The sequence below is a fragment of the Dama dama genome, chromosome 29 (assembly GCF_033118175.1).
Source record: "Dama dama isolate Ldn47 chromosome 29, ASM3311817v1, whole genome shotgun sequence".
NCBI classification, from domain to species: domain Eukaryota; kingdom Metazoa; phylum Chordata; class Mammalia; order Artiodactyla; family Cervidae; genus Dama; species Dama dama.
In genome coordinates, this window is record NC_083709.1 from 66,472,389 (window position 1) to 66,495,694 (window position 23,306).

Here is a 23,306-nt window from a genome sequence, read left to right on the forward strand (position 1 = left end):
TAGGATGAAGTTTCTTTGCACTAACAGTGTCAGGAGCTGGAACTGGAGTTACATGTCTGTATTAAAGAGCTATCCAAAGGTTTCCATTTCTACTGGCTTGAGGGCAAAAGAGGTTGTTGGGGGGCTTGCCTTTGGCCTCTGAGCCCAAGGGGTTCCAAATGAATGCTCCTCAAAGGTAAGCCTGTATCATTCAGCTTTGTGCATTCACCCCCATAGCTTGTGCAAGGCAGACAGTGTTCAATAAAGAAATATTGTACCTGAGAATAAAATGGCATTGTTCTTTAGTTCCCTCCCCAAACCGCTAGGTGTCGCCTCCACCTCAGAGAAACTGGGCCCCTCCTCCCCCTGCACACCCACCCTTCTGGCTCGTCCCGGGAGCTCTCAGCTTCTTGGCATTGTGATTGCTGGAGAAGTGGCCTGAAGCAGGAGATGCCCTGTGGCTCTCGGCAGGGGGGAGGGAAATGGGTTGATGTGCATCTCCTTAATGACAATTTGAGGAAAACTCCATAAGGTCCCATGGCAGTTCCTCCCAGCAACCATGATTTCACCCCTCCCAAGCTGGTCCTCGCAATCAGATCCAGCTCCTCCAGATCTGGGGTGTCTGGGGTGAGCCTTCCACGCAGGACGCTTAGGAGGGAGGGTGGAACCCGAAGGGGACACGGTGGGCTTCTACTGCTGGAAATGCTCTGCTGAGTCATCCCCTGAGGTTTCCTCTGGTGCGAGCCTGGGCCGTGAAGGGAGACAAAGAGAAGAGGCTGTTCTGGGGTCCTGCCCAGGAGCAGATGGTGTGATGGAAGCCCCGTGGGCTGTGGTGGCCTCTGAGGACCCGGGAGGGCACAGACGGGGCGTAGGGCCAGCAAGAGAGAGATTGGAGAGTTGAGTCTTAAGGAAAAGGGAGACTTATGGACTTCGTAAGGACTCTCGGGAAAAATCGGCCCTTGGGACGCCTTGGTCCTGGAGGGGCCTGTTCTTCCAGAGAGCAAGCATGTTTTGCTGGTGAAGGGGAGAGAGCGTTCCCGGCAGTGAGAAGGGTGGTGTGGCTCCCTAGGTGGAGGACAAGTGAGGATACCAAATACTTGGGGGTTCCAGACTTCTTCCTGAGACTGGAGTGTCTGAGGGACTCGGGGGAATTGAGAAAGGAGACCCTAAGAAGAGCAGGATGCGCGAGGGCCGTGTAGAGAGGCCCCGGCTCCTGGGAGTGAGATGGACAGCGCGCGCTGGGGTGGCCCGGGGGGCCTGGAGGAGACCGGGCAGGCCTCAGAGTGAGGGGACGCCCGGAACCTCGCCGGCCTGGGAGGCCCTTGCGCGGCGCCCCCTGGGTGGGTGTGAGACCTGGGAGGGCCCCGGGCGGCCGGGTAGGGGTGGAGGGGGCGGGGGGCCGGGGGTGCGGGTTGGGGGAGACAGCAGGCGCCGGAGGGTGGGGCCGGGCGGGGAGAAGGAGGGGCCGCGGGGCGGGGGCGGGGACGGCGCGGGGCGGGGGCGGGCGGCTTGCCCGGGGAGTCGCACTCGGCCGCCGCCGGCGCAGCGAGCGGAGACGGCCGGGCCGCGGCGACCTGACCCGGACGAGCGGCGCGCCCGGGGGCCCAGGCAGGGGGCGGGAGGAAGCGCAGGGCTGCGCGGGCCGCCCGGGCCCAGGAGAAGCGGAGCAGAGAGGAGCTGGGACACGGGCGGGGCCGCCGCAGCTCCGGATGGGACCAGCGCCCTGGGCCCGTTAGTCCCAGCAGGAGCTTCGGGAGAAGCCTTCTCAGGGAGATTCACCCCTGCCTTCCTTCCCCTCCGGCCCAGGCCTCGCTTCGCTCCCCGCCGCCCATGGTCCCAGTCCTTCCGCCGCGCCAGCCCCCTCCCACCTTATCCCCCTGGTCCTCCTTTCCGCGGCTCTCTGCCCTCCTAGCCCCTTCGGCTGTGAGGTGCCCCCCAAGCCTTCTCTTTGTACCAGCCTGCCCCCCACCCCCACCCCATCCCAGTCTCGGATCCCCTTTTCCTTCTCAGCTTCAGATTCATCAGCCGACTTCACCCCTCACTGTCCACATCCCAGTCACAGGCCCCCTCGGCCCCTCCGTCCCCCTGCCACCCTACCCTTAGTCCTCCTCAGCCCGTGCCCGGGGCTGCTGGACCCAGTCCTCACCCGCTCCCCGGGGCTCCCTTCCTCCGTCCTCTTCCTCGCCCATCCCTGCCCCTCTCCCGTGTCCCAGCCCTCCTGGCTCATCATCACTTCTCTTCTGGCGATCTTCCCCTGGTTCCAGGCTGGGTGGTGCTGGGGCCTCCCCCGTAGGCCCGCCTGGCCCCGGCTTCTGGGGGCGGTGGGGCCCCCGCTTTCTCCCCATGGCACTGCCATCTCTCCTGCTGGTCGTGGCAGCCCTGGCAGGTGGGGTGCGCCCTCCCGGGGCGCGCAACCTGACGCTGGCGGTGGTGCTGCCCGAACACAACCTGAGCTATGCCTGGGCCTGGCCGCGGGTGGGTCCCGCTGTGGCCCTTGCCGTGGAGGCGCTGGGCCGGGCGCTGCCCGTGGACCTCCGCTTCGTCAGCTCGGAGCTGGACGGCGCCTGCTCTGAGTACCTGGCCCCTCTGCGCGCTGTGGATCTCAAGTTGTACCATGACCCCGACCTTCTGTTGGGCCCGGGTTGCGTGTACCCCGCCGCCTCTGTGGCTCGCTTTGCCTCACACTGGCGCCTTCCCCTGCTGACCGCGGGTGCTGTGGCCTCTGGGTTTTCGGCTAAGAGTGAGCATTACCGAACCCTGGTGCGCACTGGCCCCTCTGCTCCCAAACTGGGTGAGTTTGTAGTGATGCTCCACGGGCACTTCAACTGGACCGCCCGTGCTGCCTTGCTGTATCTGGATGCTCGCACAGATGACCGGCCTCACTACTTCACCATTGAGGGCGTCTTTGAGGCCCTGCAGGGCATCAACCTCAGTGTACAGCACCAGGTGTATGCCCGTGAGCCGGGGGGCCCTGAGCAGGCCACCCACTTCATCCGGGCCAACGGGCGCAGTGAGTGTGGCCGGGGCTGTGTTAGGGCTAGGGGAGGAGGGTCGCGGTGTCCCTGGGGCTTGGCACTGGGAGGCTGTAGATGGACACGGGTGTTGAGGAGCTGATTGATGCTGGTGGTTGGGATCGAGAAGCAGACGTGGATGGAGCCCCTGGGAGAGGCCCGAGGCATTGTATTGGGGCGGGGGGCTGTTGGTGGCCATTCACAGGTAGATGTGAACAAGGAAGAAGATAGCATGGAGGGTGAAGCTTGGGTCAGGGAGAGTGTGGGGCTGGGGGAAGTTGAATCTGGAGAGCAGTGTGAGTGCCCCGGAGTAGTGAATGTAGTTGATGGTCACTCCAAAATGTGTGCCTGTCTGTGAGCAGAGACTTCTCAGACTGGGCTGCCAGGACCCCTTGGAGGCATAAGAAGAGTGAGGACTCTGTTAATGGGCTTTGAGGTACAGCAGATTTGGTGGGGAAAGACAGGTAAAGCTCACACTGAGAGAAATTCTGAGCCATCAGTGCCTTTGAGCCTAGGGAGAGGCAGGGCAGAGTGGGGGAGTGAGGAGGTCGGGTGGGAGGCAGACGGCGGGGCTCTGGGAAGAGGAGGGGCTTGAGGGATAGCTCCCTTCCTTTGGAGTCTGGAGTCAGGCTCTGACTTCTGCCAGATGGTCCTTATGGCCCCAGGGTACTTATGACATAGACTCCCAAGGGGAGGGCTGGGGGACATCTGGTGGGTGGTTGGTAGGTCAGGGCCTCTGCTCCTCGCCAAGCACGGAGAGGCAGCTGGTCAGAGGGGGGCTGTCGGGGCCCTGGCCCCTCTCTCAGGCCCCTCGTGTGCCTGCTCCCAGTTGTGTACATCTGCGGCCCTCTGGAGATGCTGCACGACATCCTGCTGCAGGCGCAGAGGGAGAACCTGACCAACGGGGACTACGTCTTCTTTTACCTGGACGTCTTCGGGGAGAGTCTCCGCGCGGGCCCCACACGCTCCATGGGCCGGCCCTGGCAGGATAATCGCACCCGGGAACAGGCCCAGGCCCTCAGAGAAGCATTTCAGGTATCATCTGAACCAAACTTGAAGCGGGAGAGGAACTTTTGGGGGAGTTCTCTTTCACAAAACCCCACAGAAGCCCCAGCAATAGGGCGAGAACTGTAAACCATAGGGGTGAAATGGACAGGGGATTTTCTAGCCTAGCCTCACCTTTGTGGCTCTCTCTCCGTGTGCCTGCCAAGGCCACCTCTTAAGATCCTGGAATGGCTGGCTTTCCTAAGTACCAATGGTAGATATACTGTCAGGGAGAAAAGTTCAGGAGAAGACTTAGTCCCAGCCCCTAGGAGGGCTTCCACCCTTTCTGCAGAGGTGAGGCATGATTCCAGTACGGTTAGATGTAAGTATGAGATAGGATGTGATTACGGGTCCTGGAAGAGATGCTAAGAACATGAGTGGTTCAGAGGAGAGAGTCACTGTGGGCTGGGTTTAGGGAAGGCTTTGATAAAGGAAGCAAGACTCTATGGTGACTTTAAAGACAGATGTTGTTTTCCTAGTTAGAGTGGGAAAGAGGATTCAGGCAGCTAAGAGAAAAAGACAGGAATGGATCTGTTTGGGGGTTAAAGGCAAACTGACCTGACAAGAAAGAGTGGTTCACTTGGGGACAGATTATAAGAAATAATGTTGCAGGGGTAGCCTCAGATTAAGAAGAGCCCTGAACCTAAGACTGAGGTGCTTGGACTTGAATGGCCAAGTTTTCGAGTTTTTTTGGTGTGTGTGTGATGAGAAGTGTACTGACAGAATTCAGGTTGGATTGGAAGAGAAGACTGGACGCAGTGAGACCACCTATATGTAACAGGTTAGAATGAGGCACAGAGGTGTGGCTTGAGCTGTGACGATGCGTGTGTGCTCATTTGTGTCTGACTCTTTGCAACCCCGTGGACTGCAGCCCGCTAGGTTCCTCTGTCCACAGGGTTTTCCAGGGCAAGAATACTGGAGTGAGTTGCCATTTCCTTCTCCAGGGGGTGGTGATGGTAGCAGGAATGAAAAGAAATGGATGTGAGAAACAACTTGTAGGGAGAACTGATATGACTCTGTTCACATCTCTGCTCAGAACTTTAAATGACTGATTTCCCACTGAATGAAGTCCTGACTCCTTATCATGACCTTTAAGATTTTCTACAGTCTGTCCTCAACCCACTTTTAAAATCTTACTTTCCAGTACTGCTGAGTACGTCAGCGGCTAGACCTCTCTCAAATCCGCGACCAAAAGCTGCCCCTTGTCTTGATGCTTCCTGTTCCTTCTGTTCACAGGGCTCTTCCTGCCTTCACCCCAGATCTCTGCCTGTTAAAATCATACCCATGAACTGCTCCCCTCTCCTCCCACCAATTTTTCACTGATTTGTGTGCATAAGTATTTTTTTAAACTTATTTATGCATATTCCTCCTTTTCCCAAAAGGATTTGAGGTGGCATATGGGATAACCTTAAGGTCCTTTCAGCCCTTAGATTGTCTGACTCTAAGTAGGTATGTATAAGTGCTGGACTTGTTTGGCCACCTTCTCCAGTAAGTGAGGTTTTAATATGACTGTTTTTTTTTTTTTTATTGGAGGATGGTTGCTTATGATATTTGTGTTGGTTTCTCCCACACATCAGCAGGAATCAGCCACAGGCAGACATGTGTCCCCTCCCTCCTGAACCCCGCTCCCATCTCCCTCCTCAGCCCACCCCTCTTGGGGGTCACTGAGCGCTGGGTTGAGTGCCCCGTGGCTGTGGCTGTGATTTTGTATTTGGTTGTGTCTGACTGTGAATGACATATCTGTGTGCACTCCTGAGCATGAGTCTGTGACTGTCACACGTGAACACAGGCAGGGGCAGGACAGGTTTTGTTGATGCTGTAACTTTTGCCTCAAATGACCCTCTCACCTTTTGTCTGTCTGAATAAGGCATTCTTTAGGACTCCGATCAGTCATCTTCCCTTCTGGAAACAATCCCTGAATCCTCAGGCTGGACTGAATTTCCCACTCTTGTGACTAACTTTATCTCCTCTGGAACTTACTCTTCAGCCAATGTTTGATTCATTTGAAGACTGACTCATTCTATTAGAGTTTATTGAGCACCTGTTACGTCCCAGTCACTGTGCTAGGTACTAGTATACAGCAGAGAACATAACAGATATAGTCCCTGCCTTTTTGGAGTCTACATTCAGTAGAGTAGACCAACATAAACAAATAAGCAACAATACTAGCATAGAACAAATTGTGATGTAGTATGGTACTTTAAAAAAACCAATGGAGTGGTTTGAGAAGAGAGTAACAAGGGAACTGTGCTTTAGCTACCGTGGTCAAGGAACGTCTCCCTGACTCTCCCAGATAGCAAGATTCCACAGCCTTCTGGGCCACATTTTCTTTGTGGAGGGAACAACTTTCTCTCTTGTGGGAGAATTTCTACCAGCTAAGAGGCCCCAGCATTTAGGATAGGGGAGGAGGGATATAGTCCACTAACAATTAGTTACAGACAATTGATCTTTGAACGTTGTGGGAATCAGGGACACCCACCCCTCCATGCAGTCAAAAATCTGAGCATCATTTTATAGTCGGGCCTCCCCATCAGAAGTTCCACATCTGTGGATTCAGCCGACCACGGATCATACAGTACTGTGGTCTGTGTTTACTGGGAAAAAAAAAAAAAGGCCGCATTATCAGTGGACCCATGCAGTTCATACCCATGTTGTTCAAGGGCTGACTGTAAATTAATTCTCAGCTCTCCCACTCACTGTAGGCGTTATTCAGACAGAAAAGCAAAGAGGGAGGTTTTGCTACAGTACAAGAGAAGGAGCAGTCAAGAACATGCCGAATGGACAATCAAGGTGGTGAGGTGGGGAGCGGGGGTGATGGGGTATCCTCTGACAAAGCTGTTCTTAGCCTTTTCTGATCCCAAAGCCGGGCAGGGGGTTAGGGAGGTTGTGTGGTCAGTTTCAGACAAGGATGAAAGAGCAGAGAGGCCTCACCCCAGACAAACCTGGCCCACTGTGGTCCCAGACTGGGCTAGCCTGGAGAAGGTGGCAGCAGAGATGAGGAGCCCCTGATACAGATGTCCACAGCCTTTCCAGGTGGCTGTCGTGCCCGAGGAAAGGGTCCCAGCTTGTGCCAGATACTAGCTAGCGTGGGGGAGAGGACCCTAAAATTGAGTCTGTTGCTATGATTTTTCTCCCTCATTAAACCATAGCTGCTAAAGGGCAGGGATCATGCTTACCTGTGTAGTGTGTGTGCCCAGCACATGTTTGCTGAGTTAAATCAAGGTGTGTGTTGGGAAGAGGGGGACAGAGTCAGGAATTCTTCTAGATAGAAGTAGAGCTGGCAGATACTATAAACCGAGATGATCAGTCAGGAGAGGGGAAAAATAAGTAAATATGGTAGAGCTAAACAAGTGACTCAGCTCTAAGGACCCAGAGCCTCTGTCTGGACATTTTAGAACATTGGACAGACTGGCCCAGAAACCCAGGCAAAAGCCACCACCTAGGTGACCAGCGTGAGACTGGGTTACAGAGCGGGGGCTCCAGCATCTAGAATGGACGTCAGCACTAAACCAAGGGCTGTGTGGGGCAGCATCTCCTCTGGAGACCACCATTCTGTCCATTGATCGGGGTTAGGTGTGGGTGGGCCCACGGGCTGGGCCAGGCGTCTGCTGTGCTTCCACATTTCCTGGGTGCCCTTCGGGCTTCCATCACTGCTGCACTCATTTTTGGCAGCCTTTGCTTGTTTTTTTTTTTTTTTTCCCAGCTGGGGTCCTCTATGAAACGGGACAGTGACCTACCTTTACCTTCTCTCTAGCCCCTGAGCAAGAACAGCAATTCTTTGGCGGTTCTTCTGTTTCTCTCTCTCTTTTTTAGTAGCTAGTAACCACAGCAGAAGAGTCTAGCAGAGCAGTTTTCGATGTGTGGTCTTGGGATCCTGGGGGCCCCTGGAATCCTTTTATGGGGACCATGAGGTCAAAACTATTTTAAAAATACTGAGATGTTATTTGTCACTCTCATTCTTCCATGATTGTACAGTGGAGTTTTCCAGAGGCTACGTGATGTGAGATGATGTCATCACTCTGGCAGCTATAGAAGGTGTGCTTGTGTATTCTTGCGCTTTAGAACTTTGCCAGTTTTTATTTCTCCTCTGGTAAATATTGATAGATGTAATCCAAATTACGGACTCCTGGGGGTCCTCCGTAATTTCTAGTAGTGAGGGGTTGTGAGACCAAAAACATTTGAGAACTGCTGGTCTAGCAAACAAACCAACCTAGGGAATTACTTTTTAAAAAAGCACTGGAAATCGATCATCAACATTTGTATCGAAATATAAATTGTGTGAAGCCTGATCTTTTCAAGGTTTTTTTGGTAATGTTTGAAAAATCGTATTTATTTATTGTCTTTGGCTATGCTGGGTCTTCATTGGTGCGAGTGGGCTTTCTCTCGCTGTGGCGAGTCGGGGCTACTGTTGCGGTGTGCAGGCTTCTCATTGCAGTGGTTTCTCTTGTTGAGGAGCACGGGCTCTAGCGCGTAGGCTCTGTAGTCGTGGCGCGTGGACTCAGCTGCTCTGTGGCATGTGGGACCTTCTCGGATCAGGGCTCAAACCTGTATCTTTTGCATTGGCAGGTGGATTCTTAACAACTGGACCTCCAGGGAAAGTCCCTCGAGTCTTTTAACTAACTTTTTGCATTGTCAGCCATGTCCTACCTTTCCGTTCTTATTTTATTCATTGAATACGTGTTCCTGAATGAACCCTTCCAGCCCCACCCTCAGTCTCCCTCTCCTTTTTAATTCTGCCCGATAGTGGGAGAGTATTAGCAATGTGTGGTCAAGCATCCACACATTCCAATAAGAATAACTACCTCAGTAGGCAAACTCTAGTCTGTATACTGAATATGTGTTATGAGCTGACTTCACTATTTCGTACCCGGAGTGAGTTGATCTAGAATGGATCATAAGTAATATATCTAGTATCTCTATGGTACTTTAGGGATTAAAGACACAGATTAACACAATTGCTAGAAATGACTAGTTTTAATCTACCATTTCACAAAATATATTGATCTACAGTCTTTCCCCAAAGTTGTCATGCCAGTTTTCTGACCAAGGCAGAGAGGCTAGTGATTGTGGAGGCCTGAGGTGCAGGCAGAGGCCAAGAAGGGGGACGTGTGTGAGGGCGGTGGGAGCCAGGCAGGCACCCCCGTGGAAGATGGAGAAATGCTGACTGTGGCCAGGGAGAAGCGTACACAGCTAAGACCACACGTGTCACTGGCTTACCTGTGAGGTGTGTGTGGGCGTGGGCCCGTGTGCTTTCCTTGTGACTCACGACTTGTGGGACTAGGCTGGTATGCAGGGCAGTACTACACACAGTGGGTGTTCTACACACGTTAAAGGGATGGGCTCGTGGCTTTTTGCAGATGGAATCACTCTCTCAAAGTATTTCCCCCACTTGTCATAGGACCTGAAGTCTCTTTAACTCGCTGGGTGGAAGCACTGGGCCAACATTCTGCTGATAGCATTAGCGGTATTAGCACCAGGGAGAGGAGCTGCTGCTCAGGGTTGTCCTTGCCGGTAACAGGTACCCAGAGGGGAAGCGACCGAGGAGCTCTGAGGGACAGCAGGGGCTTCAGGGAGATGAAGGGCCCGTCTGGTGGGTGGAGTTGGCTTTGTCTGTTTCTTAGTCTCCACATTCCCAGAACCATCCACTGACAGATGGTTCTATCTATCTTGTGTGAGGAGTGCCCCCCTTCTCCCAGATGTATTCACCACACACACACACAGTGTTTAGTATCCTCTCAGCCTTCAGGGTCACCCACGTACATTTTATATCATGTGTATCTCACCACGTTTCCCTCTCCTGCCTCCTCTCTTCCCCTAATTCCCATCTTGAATCCTTTTCACTCTCCCATGTGCTGTGAGTCCAGACGGTATTGGTCATCACATACCGAGAACCCCCGAATCCCGAGTACCAGGAATTCCAGAATCGTCTTCTGGTTAGAGCGCGGGAGGATTTTGGCGTGGAGCTGGCCCCTTCCTTGGTAAGCAGATCTCTCTTTCCCCAAGAGTCAGGCCAGGCTTTGAGGAAAGGCTCTTCTCCCTAACTCAGAATACAGCCTTGGCCACAGAGCCAGCCCTCCTGTGGGGGCTGGCGGCTTCCATCTGGGTTTTTCCCTTCTGCCCTGGCGAGGCAGGGATGGCCCCTTAGCTATGGGAGGAGGGAAGAAAGCGAGCCAGGAGGAGGGGAAGAAGGAGACCCCAGAGATGGGAGGGGGCCTGGAGAAGGGGCCTGGCGGGACCTTTGGAGAGCACTGCTGATGTTACCACCCCCAGATGAACCTCATTGCTGGCTGCTTCTACGATGGGATCCTTCTGTATGCCGAAGTCCTGAATGAGACCATACGGGAGGGAGGCGCCCAGGAAGATGGACTCCGAATTGTCGAGAAGATGCAAGGACGAAGATACCGTGGTAATGGAGAGGGTCAGATGAGGGCCAGAGTGTGGCTGGCGGGCTCAGCAGTGGAGCGGGCAGAGGCAAACGGACATCAGGGGCAGGAGAGAAAGTTAGCTGGGGTCAGAGCACCGGGCTGAGGTGGACACATGCTAGAACGGGGGCAGGGGCGGACCGCCAGGTAACTAGAGGGCTTGGGAAGATGGGAGAGGGGCCAAGGGCAGATCTCCAAGTAAGGGGCGCTCCTTTCTGTCTTAGGTGTAACTGGACTGGTCGTTATGGACAAGAACAACGACCGGGAGACCGATTTTGTCCTGTGGGCCATGGGAGACCTGGTTTCCGGGGACTTTCAGGTGATGGGGGGGGAGGCAGGGAAGAGAGTCTGGGGCCTACAAGCCCAGCTTTTAGGGTTCTTACGGGGGCAGAACCAAAGGCATTGGAGGCAGGGCCTTACTTTCTCTCCTGGTGCTGCATGACAGTGGTGGGGGGAGCGGCAGGCTGGGGAGAAGAGCAGCCGAGGAGCTGGGGATCGGGGGAGGAGGCTGGTGGGAGCAGGCCCGTGGGCCCCGTTCTCTCCATCCTCACAGCCTGCAGCCCACTACTCGGGAGCTGAGAAGCAGATTTGGTGGACAGGACGGCCCATCCCCTGGGTGAAGGGGGCCCCCCCCTTGGACAATCCCCCCTGTGCCTTTGACCTGGACGACCCGTCCTGTGATAAAAGTGGGTGTGTGCAGGGACTGGGAGCAGCCCTTCCTCTCTCTGCTTTCCGTTCCGTATTTCCTGCTCTTGCCCGCCTGCCCCCGACTCTCGACTCTCGGCTCTGTCTCCTCCACCCGCTCCCTCCTTCTCTACCTCAAGAGATGGGTCTGCTCCCTGCACCCAAGAGCCTCGCCCCCATCTGGCTCACAAGGCCACACACAGTCTTTCTCAGGGACCCCCCTCTCCCCTTCAGCTCCACTTTCAACTCTGGCCATTGTGGCGCTGGGCACAGGGATCACCTTCATCATGTTTGGCGTCTCCAGCTTCCTCATCTTCCGGTGAGTTCTGGGCTTTCCGCTGACAGGCCCCCTTAGCTGTAACTCCACTGCCTCTAGCCTCTCTTGTCAGTTGTCTTTTAGCCCTGGTCTTGTTTCCCCCTCCCCGACTTTGGTTCTAGACTGGGTGCACTAGTCTAGAATTAGTGACTTTGAGTGGGGTCTTCTATGGGCAAAGGTGAACTTTCCATGGATGCTACCATGGCACTAGTGGTAGAGAACGCATCTGCCAATGCAGGAGACGTAAGAGATGTGGGTTCGATCCCCTGGAGGAGGCTATGGCTACCCACTCCAGTATTCTTGCCTCGAGAATTCCATGGACAGAGGAGCCTGGTGGGCTATAGTCCATAGGGTTGCACAGAGTCGGGCAGCATTTTAAGAAGGTACTTTCTCTTCAGCCTCTGTGTTTTTACCTAAGCACAGGGCTTGTGTCCGACCCACAGAGAGCGCTTCACTCTCTCTCTGTCCTGTCTCTCGGGTGTGACAACCTCAGCCTCGAGAGCTGCCGGGAAGCCCCCGCCACCCCGCAGCTGGCTTCTGGGGTGGTAGGATCAGGCTTGCCAGTCAGCTGAGGGGTGCAGTCCTTACAGAAAACTGATGCTGGAGAAGGAGCTGGCCAGCATGTTGTGGCGCATCCGCTGGGAAGAGCTGCAGTTCGGCAATTCAGAGCGATGCCACAAAGGTGCAGGCAGCCGCCTCACGCTGTCGCTGGTGAGCCCTGGTCTCAGCTGTCCCTCCGCTTCCCTCTGAGTGCCTGTCCTTTCGTCCCCTGGACCTTTCCCAGCACATCAGCCTGTAATGATAGCGCCTGCACCGCCACCACCTCCTAACGCTCCTTTCATCCTTCCGCCTCCATGTTGCCCTTGGCCCCAGCGGGGATCCAGTTACGGCTCGCTCATGACAGCCCATGGGAAATACCAGATCTTTGCCAACACCGGTCACTTCAAGGTGAACAGTCATCCGCTTATTCTGGTCCCCACCATTTCATCCTGTCTCATCCGCATCCTTCACCTCTTCCCGTGGCCCTCTGCCCCTCGCCAGCCTCCTCTCTCTGTCTGGCTGAGCTCCTGGGTGTTCCCACAGTTCTCTAGTCTTTCCCAGCACCCGGAGGCTCCTTTGGAGATTAACGTTCCTCTTCCCCTTTCACTCCCACCCTCAGGGAAATGTTGTGGCCATCAAACATGTGAATAAGAAGCGCATCGAGCTGACCCGGCAGGTTCTGTTTGAACTCAAACATGTAAGTCACGGTGTATGGATTGAGGGCCCAGGATAAACACAGATGTGGAAGGGGAAGGAGAGGACTAGGGAATGGTAATACTGGCTGGGAGGGCAAGTGGGTCATTTATAAATGACTTTGAATTGTGAGTACAATTAGGAGAAAGGTCCTCTCCTGTAGTGGTAGATTTCTGTATCTAATTTTTAGCTCTTTTAATTCTCTTTTCTTCCTTTTTTTTTTCCCCCTTTGGCTAGATGAGAGATGTTCAGTTTAACCATCTCACTCGCTTCATTGGTGCCTGCATAGACCCTCCCAACATCTGCATTGTCACCGAGTATTGTCCTCGTGGGAGTTTACAGGTGTGGGATCTAGGTGGGGATTATGGGGGCAAGGGACACAGACCCAAGATTACATCAACTGTGCAGGTGACGGTGGGCTGGGATAGTCACATCATCTATTCCATGTCACTTACCAGGATATTCTGGAAAATGACAGCATCAACCTGGACTGGATGTTTCGTTATTCACTCATTAATGACCTTGTTAAGGTGAGTCTTCCCCACTCCTTGAGCTCATCCACTTTAATAATACCTCCTTTTTTCTGTCTTTGCTTAGGATTTCTCTTCCTGGTCCTCTAAAAATTCCATTCTCTCCACTTCCCCTTATTCTGAAGGTTGGGTAATAATGGGTAAACAAGGGATCTGGGGCTTTTAAATTGGGAGGAATGAGTTTTATTTGCCACAGAGAGTCTTTGTAGCAAATTTTTGTTTTCCCACACTAGACACCTCAAATCTCTCTCCATCGTCCTTTTATTTTTTTAACCTACAAGAGTTTATATTAAAATCTCTTAGCAGGGAAAAATGAATGTGGTCTCCAAACATACTTATCTTCTGGGTTTTTTACCCTCATTTTTCTCTGTCATTTACTCTCTAGCCAATATTTGGCATATCTGCTCTTTTGTTCAGAAAAACTGAACATTTTCAAAAAGAACATTTTACTAAGTAAATGTAAAGTTTACATTTACATAAAAAAGTAAGTTTTACTTACTTCTCTAAATAAAACTGAGAAGCCAAGGAAAACTATGCTGATCTTTTGGTATCTTCTAAGATACTAGGCTGGAGAAGGCAATGGCACCCCACCCAGTACTCTTGCCTGGAAAATCCCATGGATGGAGGAGCCTTGTAGGCTTGCAGTCCATGGGGTCGCTAGGAGTTGGACACGACTGAGTGACTTCACTTTCACTTTTCACTTTCATGCATTGGAGAAGGAAATGGCGACCCACTCCAGTGTTCTTGCCTGGAGAATCCCAGGGACGGGGGAGCCTGGTGAATCCCAGGGATGGGGGAGCCTGGTGGGCTGCCGTCTATGGGGTCGCACAGAGTCGGACATGACTGAAGCGACTTAGCAGCAGCAGCAGCAGCAGCAGCAAGATACTAAGCTTCAGCTATTTTCAAGTGACCCAGAGGTCCATGGATTTGTGGAGGTATAAATTTACATCTTGCCCAGGTGTTTAGAAGCAAGTCCCTGGGTCAGTGAGCTAGCCTAGTGGATCACCTGTACCACACCTGAAGCTGGCTTTGGTTATTCTGCTTAGTTCTAATGAAGTTATTTTAAAAATTTTGTGTGTAATGTAAAGTTTGCCATCAAATGAGAGAGAAATTATTAGGTAACGCTGATGTGGTGCTCAACTGGAGGTGTGATGATAAATTATAAGAAAAACATGACTCTTAAGAGAACAATGATTTGATGGAAAGGTTTTATAACAAATCCAGAAGCCTAATAATATCTACATTCACGAATTTGGAGATTTCCAAAGGTTTGTTGATGTCAAGATGAAACAAATAAGAAGAAAGAGTTCACAGAGGCTAGAGTTTTGAATTGTTTAGGCCCAGAGCTAACCGTTTAGAGGAGTTTTGGTTAGCACTGTGTCCTTTTTCTATTCCACCCGAACTGACTTCCCAGGGGAAGCACCACTCTCTCCTCTAAGGACTTGCCTTAGAGTCCTTCACAGGCAAAGGTTCTCTCCGCTCTGGCCCTGTGGGGTCAGAAGTTTCAGGCTTCTGCACTGACTTGGCAGCTACGTCCTACCTTGGTCCATTTTCCAGGGTTTTTTTAAAAAAACTATTTATTTATTTTTGGTTGTGCTAGGTCTTCATTGCTGCCTGTAGGCTTTCTCTAGTTGCCGTAAGCTGGGGCTACTCTTTATTGCAGTGCATGGGCTTCTCGTTGCAGTAGCTTCTCTTGTTGTAGGGCCCAGGCTCTGGGTGCTCAGGTTTCAGTAGTTGCGGTCCACAGGCTTAGTTGCTCTGGGTCATGTGGGATCTTCCTGTACCAGGGATTAAACCTGTGTCCCCTGCCTTGGCAGGCAGATTCCCATCCACTCTGCCACCAGGGAAGTCCTAGGTTTTCCTAATTTACCATTCTCTCCACTTTCTCTCTGGTCCACATTCCCTCTAGTAGATCACTTTTCTCCTCCATCTCGACCTGCCTGCCTGTTCATGGTTATACGTTAAAGTTTCCAACTGGCTTATCTTCCTTGGTGCATCTAGGTACTCTTAATACCTGGATCTTAAAGCACGCCTTCCTGAGCAGTGGCCAAGCATTTGAGGCCATCGTGGGTGTAGTATTCTTGGAGTTCACCCTCATAGTTCTGTTCCCTTCATTGCTTGGAAGACAGACTGCCCTTTCCAGGGTAATGACTGACAGCTCCCTTCGTCCCTCTTCTTACGCATGTCTCCTGTCCCTGGTGCTTAGGTGCTGACATACTGCTTAAGGTATCAGGAAGACATGGTGGTGGTTTAGTTGCTAAGCTTTGTCGGGCTCTTGCAACCCTATGGACTATAGCCCACCAGGCTTTCTGTCCATGGGATTTCCCAGGCAAGAATACTGGAGTGAGTTGCCATGCCCTCCTCCAGGGGATCTTCCCAACTCAGGGATCAAACCCAGGTCTCCTGCAATGCAGGCAGATTCTCTATCATCTGAACCACCAGGGAAACCCATGGAAGAGATGACTCTCCTATTTTTGCCTGCTTCCTTGAGCGGAAACTGTACAAAGGATGCCTTCCAAAATTAGCATATTCTTTTTATGGCCCCGAGATCTTTAGACAGCTAGCTAATGCCCATCTCGTGGAGAGGGGGTATCCTAAGCCAGATATGATCCGATCCTATGACTTGATCTGTGTCCTGCAGGGCATGGCCTTTCTCCATAACAGCATTATTGCATCCCATGGGAGTCTCAAGTCCTCCAACTGTGTGGTGGATAGTCGTTTCGTGCTCAAAATCACAGACTATGGCCTGGCCAGCTTCCGATCAACTGCTGAACCTGATGACAGCCATGCCCTCTATGCCAGTGAGGCCTTTCCCCACAACCCACTGCTGCATTGCCCTCCCCCGGCCCTGATCATTTCCACTTGGGGAGGGTGAGAGAGGGAGATGGAGTGACAGTACTGTGGCGAGCATTATGCGAATGAGCCCACGTGGGCTTGGGGATTCCATCTTTGAAGACCTGGTTTCCTCTTTTCAGAGAAGCTGTGGACTGCCCCAGAACTGCTCAGTGGGAACCCCCTGCCGACCACAGGCATGCAGAAGGCTGATGTCTATAGCTTTGGGATCATCTTACAGGAGATAGCTCTTCGCAGTGGGCCTTTCTACTTGGAGGGCCTGGATCTCAGCCCCAAAGGTAAGAGTCAATCTACTACCCAGCGCTTCCCCTACCTGGAGGACCTGTTCTTCAACCAAGCCTTTGATCACCCTCAGAGATTGTCCAGAAGGTCCGGAATGGTCAGCGGCCTTATTTCCGGCCAAGTATTGACCGGACCCAACTGAATGAAGAGCTAGTTTTGCTGATGGAGCGATGTTGGGCCCAGGACCCAGCTGAACGACCAGACTTTGGACAGATTAAGGGCTTCATTCGCCGCTTTAACAAGTGAGAGGGCATGACGGGGCAGGGGCTCCCCAGGGATAGAGGCCTCATCAGTCTTAGTGGATGAGGTGGGGCTGGTGGGGCCAAGAGGGTGGGCTGGGTAGAAAGCCCTGGGAGTCTTGAACACCTTGGAGCAGGTACCATATCCTGGCCTCCTTCCAGGGAAGGTGGCACCAGCATTTTGGACAACCTCCTGCTGCGCATGGAGCAGTATGCCAACAACCTGGAGAAGCTGGTGGAGGAGCGCACACAGGCCTACCTGGAGGAGAAACGCAAGGCTGAGGCTCTGCTCTACCAAATTCTACCCCAGTGAGACTTCTGACCCCTTCCTGAATTTTCCTTTGGTATCTGCTGTATTGCTTTCTACCTCATCCAGCTTCTGACAACTCCCTTCCCAACCCTCAGAACCCTGCTTTGTCACAGCTTGCTACTGTGAGCCCATTCTGGCTCTAGACCATGTTTTTCATTCTGTCTCCAAATGAGCTGTGCTGCCTTCTTCCTGGCCTCCGATCCCTTCTTCTTAGGATGCTGCTCTACCAGAGCTTTGCTCCAGTGAATGTAGGCAGAACCGTCCCATCTTAGGACATTTGGCCTGCAGCCCAGGGATCCTCTTCCAACCCCCACCACGTGTCTACCCTATCTTGCTCTGGACTGTCATGACTTCCCAGCCACCTTCCTTCTCCTCCTCCAGGCTCAGCTTTCACGTTAGAACCCATCTCTGCTCCAGCCATACACTCCTTTCCTCTCCCTTTGCCCCCTTCTCTGAGTCTGGCTTGGACTGTACCCTTGCCTCCTAGTTCAGTGGCAGAGCAGTTAAAACGGGGAGAGACTGTACAGGCTGAGGCCTTTGACAGCGTTACCATTTACTTCAGTGACATCGTTGGCTTCACAGCTTTGTCGGCAGAGAGCACCCCCATGCAGGTGAGAGACAGGTTAGGGGCCAGGGGTGGTGGGGGGGCACCTAGGGGAGCGTAACTGGGGCATAGAGATCCTTGATAATAGGAAAGACTAGCTTGTTCTGGAGTTTCCATATCTTGTCACGGCTTGTATGTTAAGAATTCTAAGAAAGTCAGGCACAAGTTTTAAGGCCTCTTCTTTCCCACCCCTGTTAGGTGGTGACACTTCTTAACGATCTGTATACGTGTTTCGATGCCATAATTGACAACTTTGACGTCTACAAGGTGAGAGCTGAGGCTGCCCTTCCACTGACACCTTTAAAACCCAGTCTCCCGAACCCCACGTGCCTTACCTGCCCCGTGGTCAGTTTTCCCGCTTGAGTCTCTGGCATTCTAGTGCTGGAGTGCCCTTTATAGACAGCTGAGGCTCTGGCACTGTAGTTGTACATCCCAGTCTAATCCCTTGTGAATCCTTGAGCCTCCCCTAATCAGAACCATCACAAGATCTAGTCTGCCACTTTTTGACTGACGGTATGGTCAGTCTAGCCATCTTTTCTCTTCATCCCCTCCAGACATGGAGGAAGTATACAGGATGTGGGTATAGAATGATATATTGGGGTGAAGGACAAGATACATAGTGAAAGCTTTTTGTTGAAGTCATTGAGTCATTTAAGGTAGGCTTTATGGTGCTTGGGAATAAAAAACGATCTGACTTTGTGGCTGTGTGGCCTTGGGCAAGTAAGAGAAGCTCCTTGAGCCTCAGATGTTTTATCTGTATGATGGGAATAATAGACTTATTGTGAATAAGTGCCTAACATTGTATAGATAATAAATACCCACTCTTGGCCCTTCCCTTTGGATTCACTCTGCCATCTCTTATTTACCATAACAAAGAATTCCCATAAACCCTTTATTTGGATTTACCAATTGTATTTCCCATTTGCTTTATTAAAAAAAAATCTATCTATATATCCATATAATTATTTTCTGAACCTTGTGCAAGTAAGTGGCAGACACAGTGGCCCTTCATTCCTAAATAAGTCTCTGTGTAGTTCCTAAAAACCAGGGCCTTCTCTTATACAGCTTCAGTACAGTTAACAAAGCCAAGTGCCTGCTTTCTTTCCTTTGACACTTTGGGCTTATGTAGGGCTCATTTCATTGGGCCTGCTTCTCCCAGATTCTCAGGACCGGGGCACTTATTTGCCAGTCAGTGTCTGGCTTCCCGGCTGCCAGGATGACTCATGGTGGTACTCAGCTTGTCTCCTCTTACTCTTCCCCACCCCCATTGATACAGATAGAGATGACCTTTTTATCCCCCTCTCAATCAGGTAGAGACGATTGGAGATGCCTACATGGTGGTATCTGGTCTCCCAGGCAGAAATGGTCAGCGTCATGCCCCAGAAATTGCTCGTATGGCCCTGGCGTTACTGGATGCAGTTTCTTCCTTCCGCATCCGCCACCGACCCCACGACCAACTGCGGCTGCGCATAGGGGTCCATACAGGTAGCGCTGACTCTTCCTCCTGCCCTCGTACCCACCTTCCCCAGGCTCTTCCAGCCTGTTTCTTCTAACAGGGCCCGTCTGTGCTGGGGTCGTCGGCCTGAAGATGCCCCGCTATTGTCTCTTTGGAGACACAGTGAACACTGCTTCCCGAATGGAGTCTAACGGTCAAGGTGAGACATCAGCCTCAGCCTCCATCTGGGTTGGCCTTTACTTCCTTTCAGACTTCCTCCAAATCTCTCAATTGGATAGACTGCAGTTCCTGATTGCCCTGCCCTTGGACATATTTTGGTTCTAGTGCATGTGCCCTGGGAACACTGAGACCCCCCTGAGGGATGGTGGTCGGGTAAAGCTCTGATACTGCAGTTCTTCGGTTGCCTTTTCTTTGATTCTTCTTTCCGTCATCTCTCCTGTCCTGCCCCAGCCCTGAAGATTCATGTCTCCTCTACCACCAAGGATGCCCTGGATGAGCTCGGATGCTTCCAGCTAGAGCTTCGAGGGGATGTGGAGATGAAGGTGATGGCAGGCCACAGGGAGGGAGTCATGGAAAGGGAGGATCAACGTGACTGTGGAGGCCATGGGGGAAGAGAGGGAGGTATGAGGAATAACAGAAGAATCTGAATTATCTCTGCTCCCCCAATTCCAGGGAAAAGGAAAGATGCGAACTTACTGGCTCCTAGGAGAGCGGAAAGGACCTGCTGGGCTCCTATAAACCCTACTTCTTCCCAAGTCAGACAATCCCCTGCTGCTGGTACCTGGGTGGGCAGTAGCCATCGTCTCTCCACACATCAGAAGTGGACATTGTCACATGAGATGGAAACCAACATGCATAAAACCCCCACCTTATATGGAAACTGTTGCCCTTTGCAGCTCAGTCTTGTACATATACCTGTCCCTCTCTGGCCTGGTCCCCTTCCTCCATACCTTCTGTAAATATCTGTATCTAAACCAGAATATTTTGGCCAAATATAAAACAAACAAACAAAAACAGTTATGGGTGACACAGTCTGCGTTAGGGGTGGCTCCAAGGAAAGGTTCTGGGGTACGGACACAGTAACTCACAGAATCACTGAATCAGCAGTCTCAGGATGAGAGAGAACACTTTTTATGTAAAACCCTGTCACCAAGTACAGACCAAATTCACTTCCTCCCCACCTCTCCAGCACAGAGAGAAGGAGATTCCATATTCCACAGCTACCTGCCTCCTCAGCCCTTAGACAGAAGTAGTTCAACCCCCTCCACCACCCTGCCCCCCTCCCTGACAGGCAAGGGAAGATATTTCTCCCTGGTGGGAATAACTCTCAGGTTCAAAGGGCAACGGCTGCCCCAGCGACAGAGGCACGGGCGTCGAGAAACTGCAGTTCTTCCGGAACGGTGTGTCTAGGGTCCTGATGTTACTGACACCCTGGAGGGGTGCCAGAATGAGGACGGGGCCCGCTCTGCACCACGCCGGGACAGAACAGCCTCCTCCCCTCCTCTCGCCCGCACCCAGCACCCGGTCACCCTCACACACCGGAAGCTGTGGTGCCCTCTCCAGCCAGAAGGTTTCAGGCTGCTCTGTCCGGTAGTCGTGGAGCTGTGAGGGAAATACCACATAACTCCGGGCCTGAAGAGTTAACTCTTCATCGTCGAGGCTGGCTGCTTTCCCACAGCCTGTCAGGGCCCGGCTGTGCGGGGGTGGGGTGCGTGCGCTCTCACCTTTGTCGGGGCAGGAGGCCCTGCCCGCACCAGCTCCTTCTTGTAGTCGTGGTGTGTCACAGACTCGACCTCAGGCTCCTTCCTTGTGGGTTCCTGCTCTGCCTGCACCTCTTTACTACACAGGCCTGGGGAGTGTCAAGGGCATTCTCCCCTGACTTTTGTCCTCCCCCTCCCCATTTCCCTTCACCCAGCCTCTCACCAGATTTGTTGGCGCAAGAGCATCTCCAGTATGGCTTCACGCTTCCCTGGGGGAGGTCAGGGAATGGACAGAATAGAGGAGGCTGCTTAAGAAACAGGCTCAGAAGAAACAAAGTTGGGGAAATGAGGAAAAATTGGGTTTTGTCCTTATACCCCTCGGACAACCATAGGCCCACCTGATATTCCTCCCTTTTTTTCTCTACTGGACTCATTCTTGCCCATTCTCTCATGTTTCATACCTCGAATTGGCTGAGAGTGGCTTGTTGGGGGCTGGTATGAGTCTTTCTGGGTGGTGCAGGAGCACATAGGTGACTGTGGCTGCAGGGTCAGCAGTCCCCGGTGTCCGTGTCGGAAAAAGAAACTCTCAGAGCCATCCTGCATGGCTGGGACTTGATCCAGGTAGTTGGTGGCTCTCTGTAGGCCCCAAGTTGAGTGACAATGATATCCTTCCTTATACCCACCCCCATCAACTGGGGGCAGCCTTCAAGAAAAGGGAGCAGGTCAAACCTTAATACCTCCTCCTCCCAGTTGTAGAGAAGGCACTGGCCCCGTGGCAGTGTTTCACTGAGAACCGTACTCTTCCCTTCAACTTCGGGGGGCTTCCACAGCCCTCGGGCACCAGGTTCTGAGACTTTCAAAAATTTCCAGGATTGTTTCTGCGGCTCCCAGTGACAGTGGTGTTTGCAGCCGGTATAATTAGGGATAAGATCTCCCCTGGGGTTTCTGAAGCCTACAGGAGCAGAGAAGTTGAACCCAGGGCCATGGCCAAGGCCTGGGCTATGCCTGGAATCAACAGCAGGACCAAGATCAGTGCCTTGACCAGAGCCACCTCCAGGACCCTGACCAGAGCCGCCACCAGGGGTATCACCAGGACCAGAACTGGAGCTAGGTCCAGGGTCAGAGCTGGAGTCAGGACCAGGGCTAGAGCTGGAGCCAGGAACAGGGCCAGAACTGGAGCCAGGAATAGGGCCACGGCTAGAGCTAAGGTCATTTGTAGTATAGGGATTCCGAGCAATACGGGAAACACCGACAGGCTGAAAACCGAGTCTCCCATGGCTTGTCTTGTAGGTAAATCTGGGTGCAGTGTAGCGCTCCGTCTGACTGTCAGAGGAGGGCTCCGCGAGCAGGTTCCCATTCGAGTAGGGGGCTGGGCTCTTGGTCGATAATGCAGCTGCTCTGGCAGTGGAGGCGGCTGTAGCAGCTGCTGAAGCCGCGGCGGATGCAGCTACCAGGGCCGATCTCTGACGGCCATCCCAAGAAGAAAAGCGATCGGAACTGGACCCTAGTCCGTCCGAGCTGGGCTGTAAGTCCAAAGATCTGGAAAAAAAAAAAAAAAGTGAAAGCGGCAAAGCTGTCAGAAGCGCAGCAAAGTCTGTTAACTTTCCTTGTCCCCTTCCACCCGCAGCCAGAGCTGTGGCTCTCACCGCGACTGCGATCTGTCAGTAGACTCAGAGGTCTCCATCTTCCGACGCCAGCTACCGGGTTGCCATAGAGACGGCAAATCATGCCAGGAGACTGCGCAGAACTAGAGCTGGGCGGACGTGGAGGGTGAGAGTGCTGGCAAGTTCTCTGCGGGGCGGAAGTCTTAAACCCGCTGTGGTTTGGAAGGGCTGCCTTCCGTCCGGATTCCCTTCCGCGTCAGCCCGGCTCTTAAAGTTCCGCTGGCTTCCGTACCTAAGCAGACCTTTTTAAGGTTTTCTAAGGTGTTTCTTTCGGAGAAGGCAATGGCAACCCACTCCAGTACTCTTGCCCGGAAAATCCTATGGACAGAGCAGCCTGGTAGGCTGCAGTCCATGGGGTCGCTAAGAGTCGGACACGACTGAGCGACTTCACTTTCACTTTCATGCAGTGGAGAAGGAAATGGCAAACCACTCCAGTGTTCTTGCCTGGAGAATCCCAGGGACGGGGGAGCCTGATAGGCTGCCGTCTATGGGGTCGCACAGAGTCGGACACGACTGAAGCGACTTAGCAGCAGCAGCAGCAGCAGCAAGGTGGTTCTCTGTATTTTAGAACAGGCACAGGGCTATGGTATCAGTCAAAAGCCTACTTTGTGTGTTTATGCAGGGGCATTTTTTCAAAGCTTTTAAGGATGAAGAGACATCAGACAGTAGCTCAAAAACAAAATGGTGAGACATGGGGATTAGCCAAAGGGTTGTCACTTTTTTTTTTTTTTTTTGGTGTGATTATTTCTCTTCCAGTAAAAGGTTCTCACATTGATAATCCTCCTTACAGACCCCCCTTAGAATGTGGCTTGGCATATGAATTGAGCAAGTCTTGGGATTCAATCTCTTTCTATTCATTTAGGCGTATTCCTACCACTACTTTTCTAGAAGCCTGACCCAGGTAGACCACGAATCTTGAGCTCACAGATATATAGGCAAATGCTCCTTTACAGAATGGGCTTCCTTAAGTGTTCAGACC

At 52.6% G+C, this 23,306-nt stretch overlaps 2 protein-coding genes across 9 annotated transcripts; one reads left to right on the forward strand and one right to left on the reverse strand.

Moving 5' to 3' along the window:
* The first annotated feature begins 1,569 nt into the window (after positions 1-1,569).
* On the forward strand, positions 1,570-19,981 carry NPR2 (natriuretic peptide receptor 2). Of its 7 annotated transcripts, none has more exons than XR_009691076.1 (22): positions 1,570-2,989; positions 3,820-4,025; positions 9,899-10,012; positions 10,305-10,440; positions 10,681-10,775; positions 11,010-11,142; positions 11,375-11,459; positions 12,038-12,167; positions 12,330-12,404; positions 12,616-12,693; positions 12,927-13,031; positions 13,148-13,219; positions 15,861-16,020; positions 16,195-16,350; positions 16,428-16,596; positions 16,756-16,902; positions 17,391-17,514; positions 17,706-17,774; positions 18,818-18,992; positions 19,096-19,162; positions 19,414-19,505; positions 19,636-19,682. XR_009691076.1 is itself a non-coding variant. In XM_061132383.1 (22 exons), the coding sequence occupies exons 1-22, from the start codon at positions 2,323-2,325 to the stop codon at positions 19,699-19,701; spliced, it is 3,153 nt and encodes a 1,050-aa protein (XP_060988366.1). In that variant the 5' UTR covers positions 1,572-2,322; the 3' UTR covers positions 19,702-19,981. The 7 variants fall into 7 exon arrangements, 6 of the variants coding, with proteins under 6 accessions (XP_060988368.1, XP_060988366.1, XP_060988367.1 ...); XM_061132383.1 differs by having other exon boundaries at positions 1,572-2,989; positions 19,064-19,162; positions 19,636-19,981; XM_061132384.1 differs by having other exon boundaries at positions 1,572-2,989; positions 12,047-12,167; positions 19,064-19,162; positions 19,636-19,981.
* Positions 19,982-20,122: 141 nt separating this feature from the next.
* Positions 20,123-23,294, reverse strand: SPAG8 (sperm associated antigen 8). Of its 2 annotated transcripts, XM_061132391.1 has the most exons (7): positions 22,310-23,294; positions 21,401-22,202; positions 21,125-21,299; positions 20,887-20,932; positions 20,688-20,802; positions 20,503-20,565; positions 20,123-20,394 (listed from the first exon to the last, which is right to left on the reverse strand). In XM_061132391.1, the coding sequence occupies exons 1-7, from the start codon at positions 22,345-22,347 to the stop codon at positions 20,218-20,220; spliced, it is 1,416 nt and encodes a 471-aa protein (XP_060988374.1). In that variant the 5' UTR covers positions 22,348-23,294; the 3' UTR covers positions 20,123-20,217. The 2 variants fall into 2 exon arrangements, with proteins under 2 accessions (XP_060988374.1, XP_060988373.1); XM_061132390.1 differs by having other exon boundaries at positions 20,123-20,565.
* Positions 23,295-23,306: the final 12 nt, after the last annotated feature.

Coding starts and splice junctions, on each gene's coding strand:
- NPR2 (XM_061132383.1), top strand. CDS start 2,323: ATGGCACTGCCATCTCTCCTGCTGGTCGTGGCAGCCCTGGCAGGTGGG. Junction 11,460..12,037: donor TCCAGCTTCCTCATCTTCCG/GTGAGTTCTGGG, acceptor TGAGGGGTGCAG/TCCTTACAGAAAACTGATGC. Junction 18,993..19,063: donor GCGCATAGGGGTCCATACAG/GTAGCGCTGACT, acceptor TTCTTCTAACAG/GGCCCGTCTGTGCTGGGGTC.
- SPAG8 (XM_061132390.1), bottom strand. CDS start 22,347: ATGGAGACCTCTGAGTCTACTGACAGATCGCAGTCGCG. Junction 20,933..21,124: donor CCACTCTCAGCCAATTCGAG/GTATGAAACATG, acceptor GACCTCCCCCAG/GGAAGCGTGAAGCCATACTG. Junction 20,566..20,687: donor GGCCTCCTGCCCCGACAAAG/GTGAGAGCGCAC, acceptor TTTCCCTCACAG/CTCCACGACTACCGGACAGA.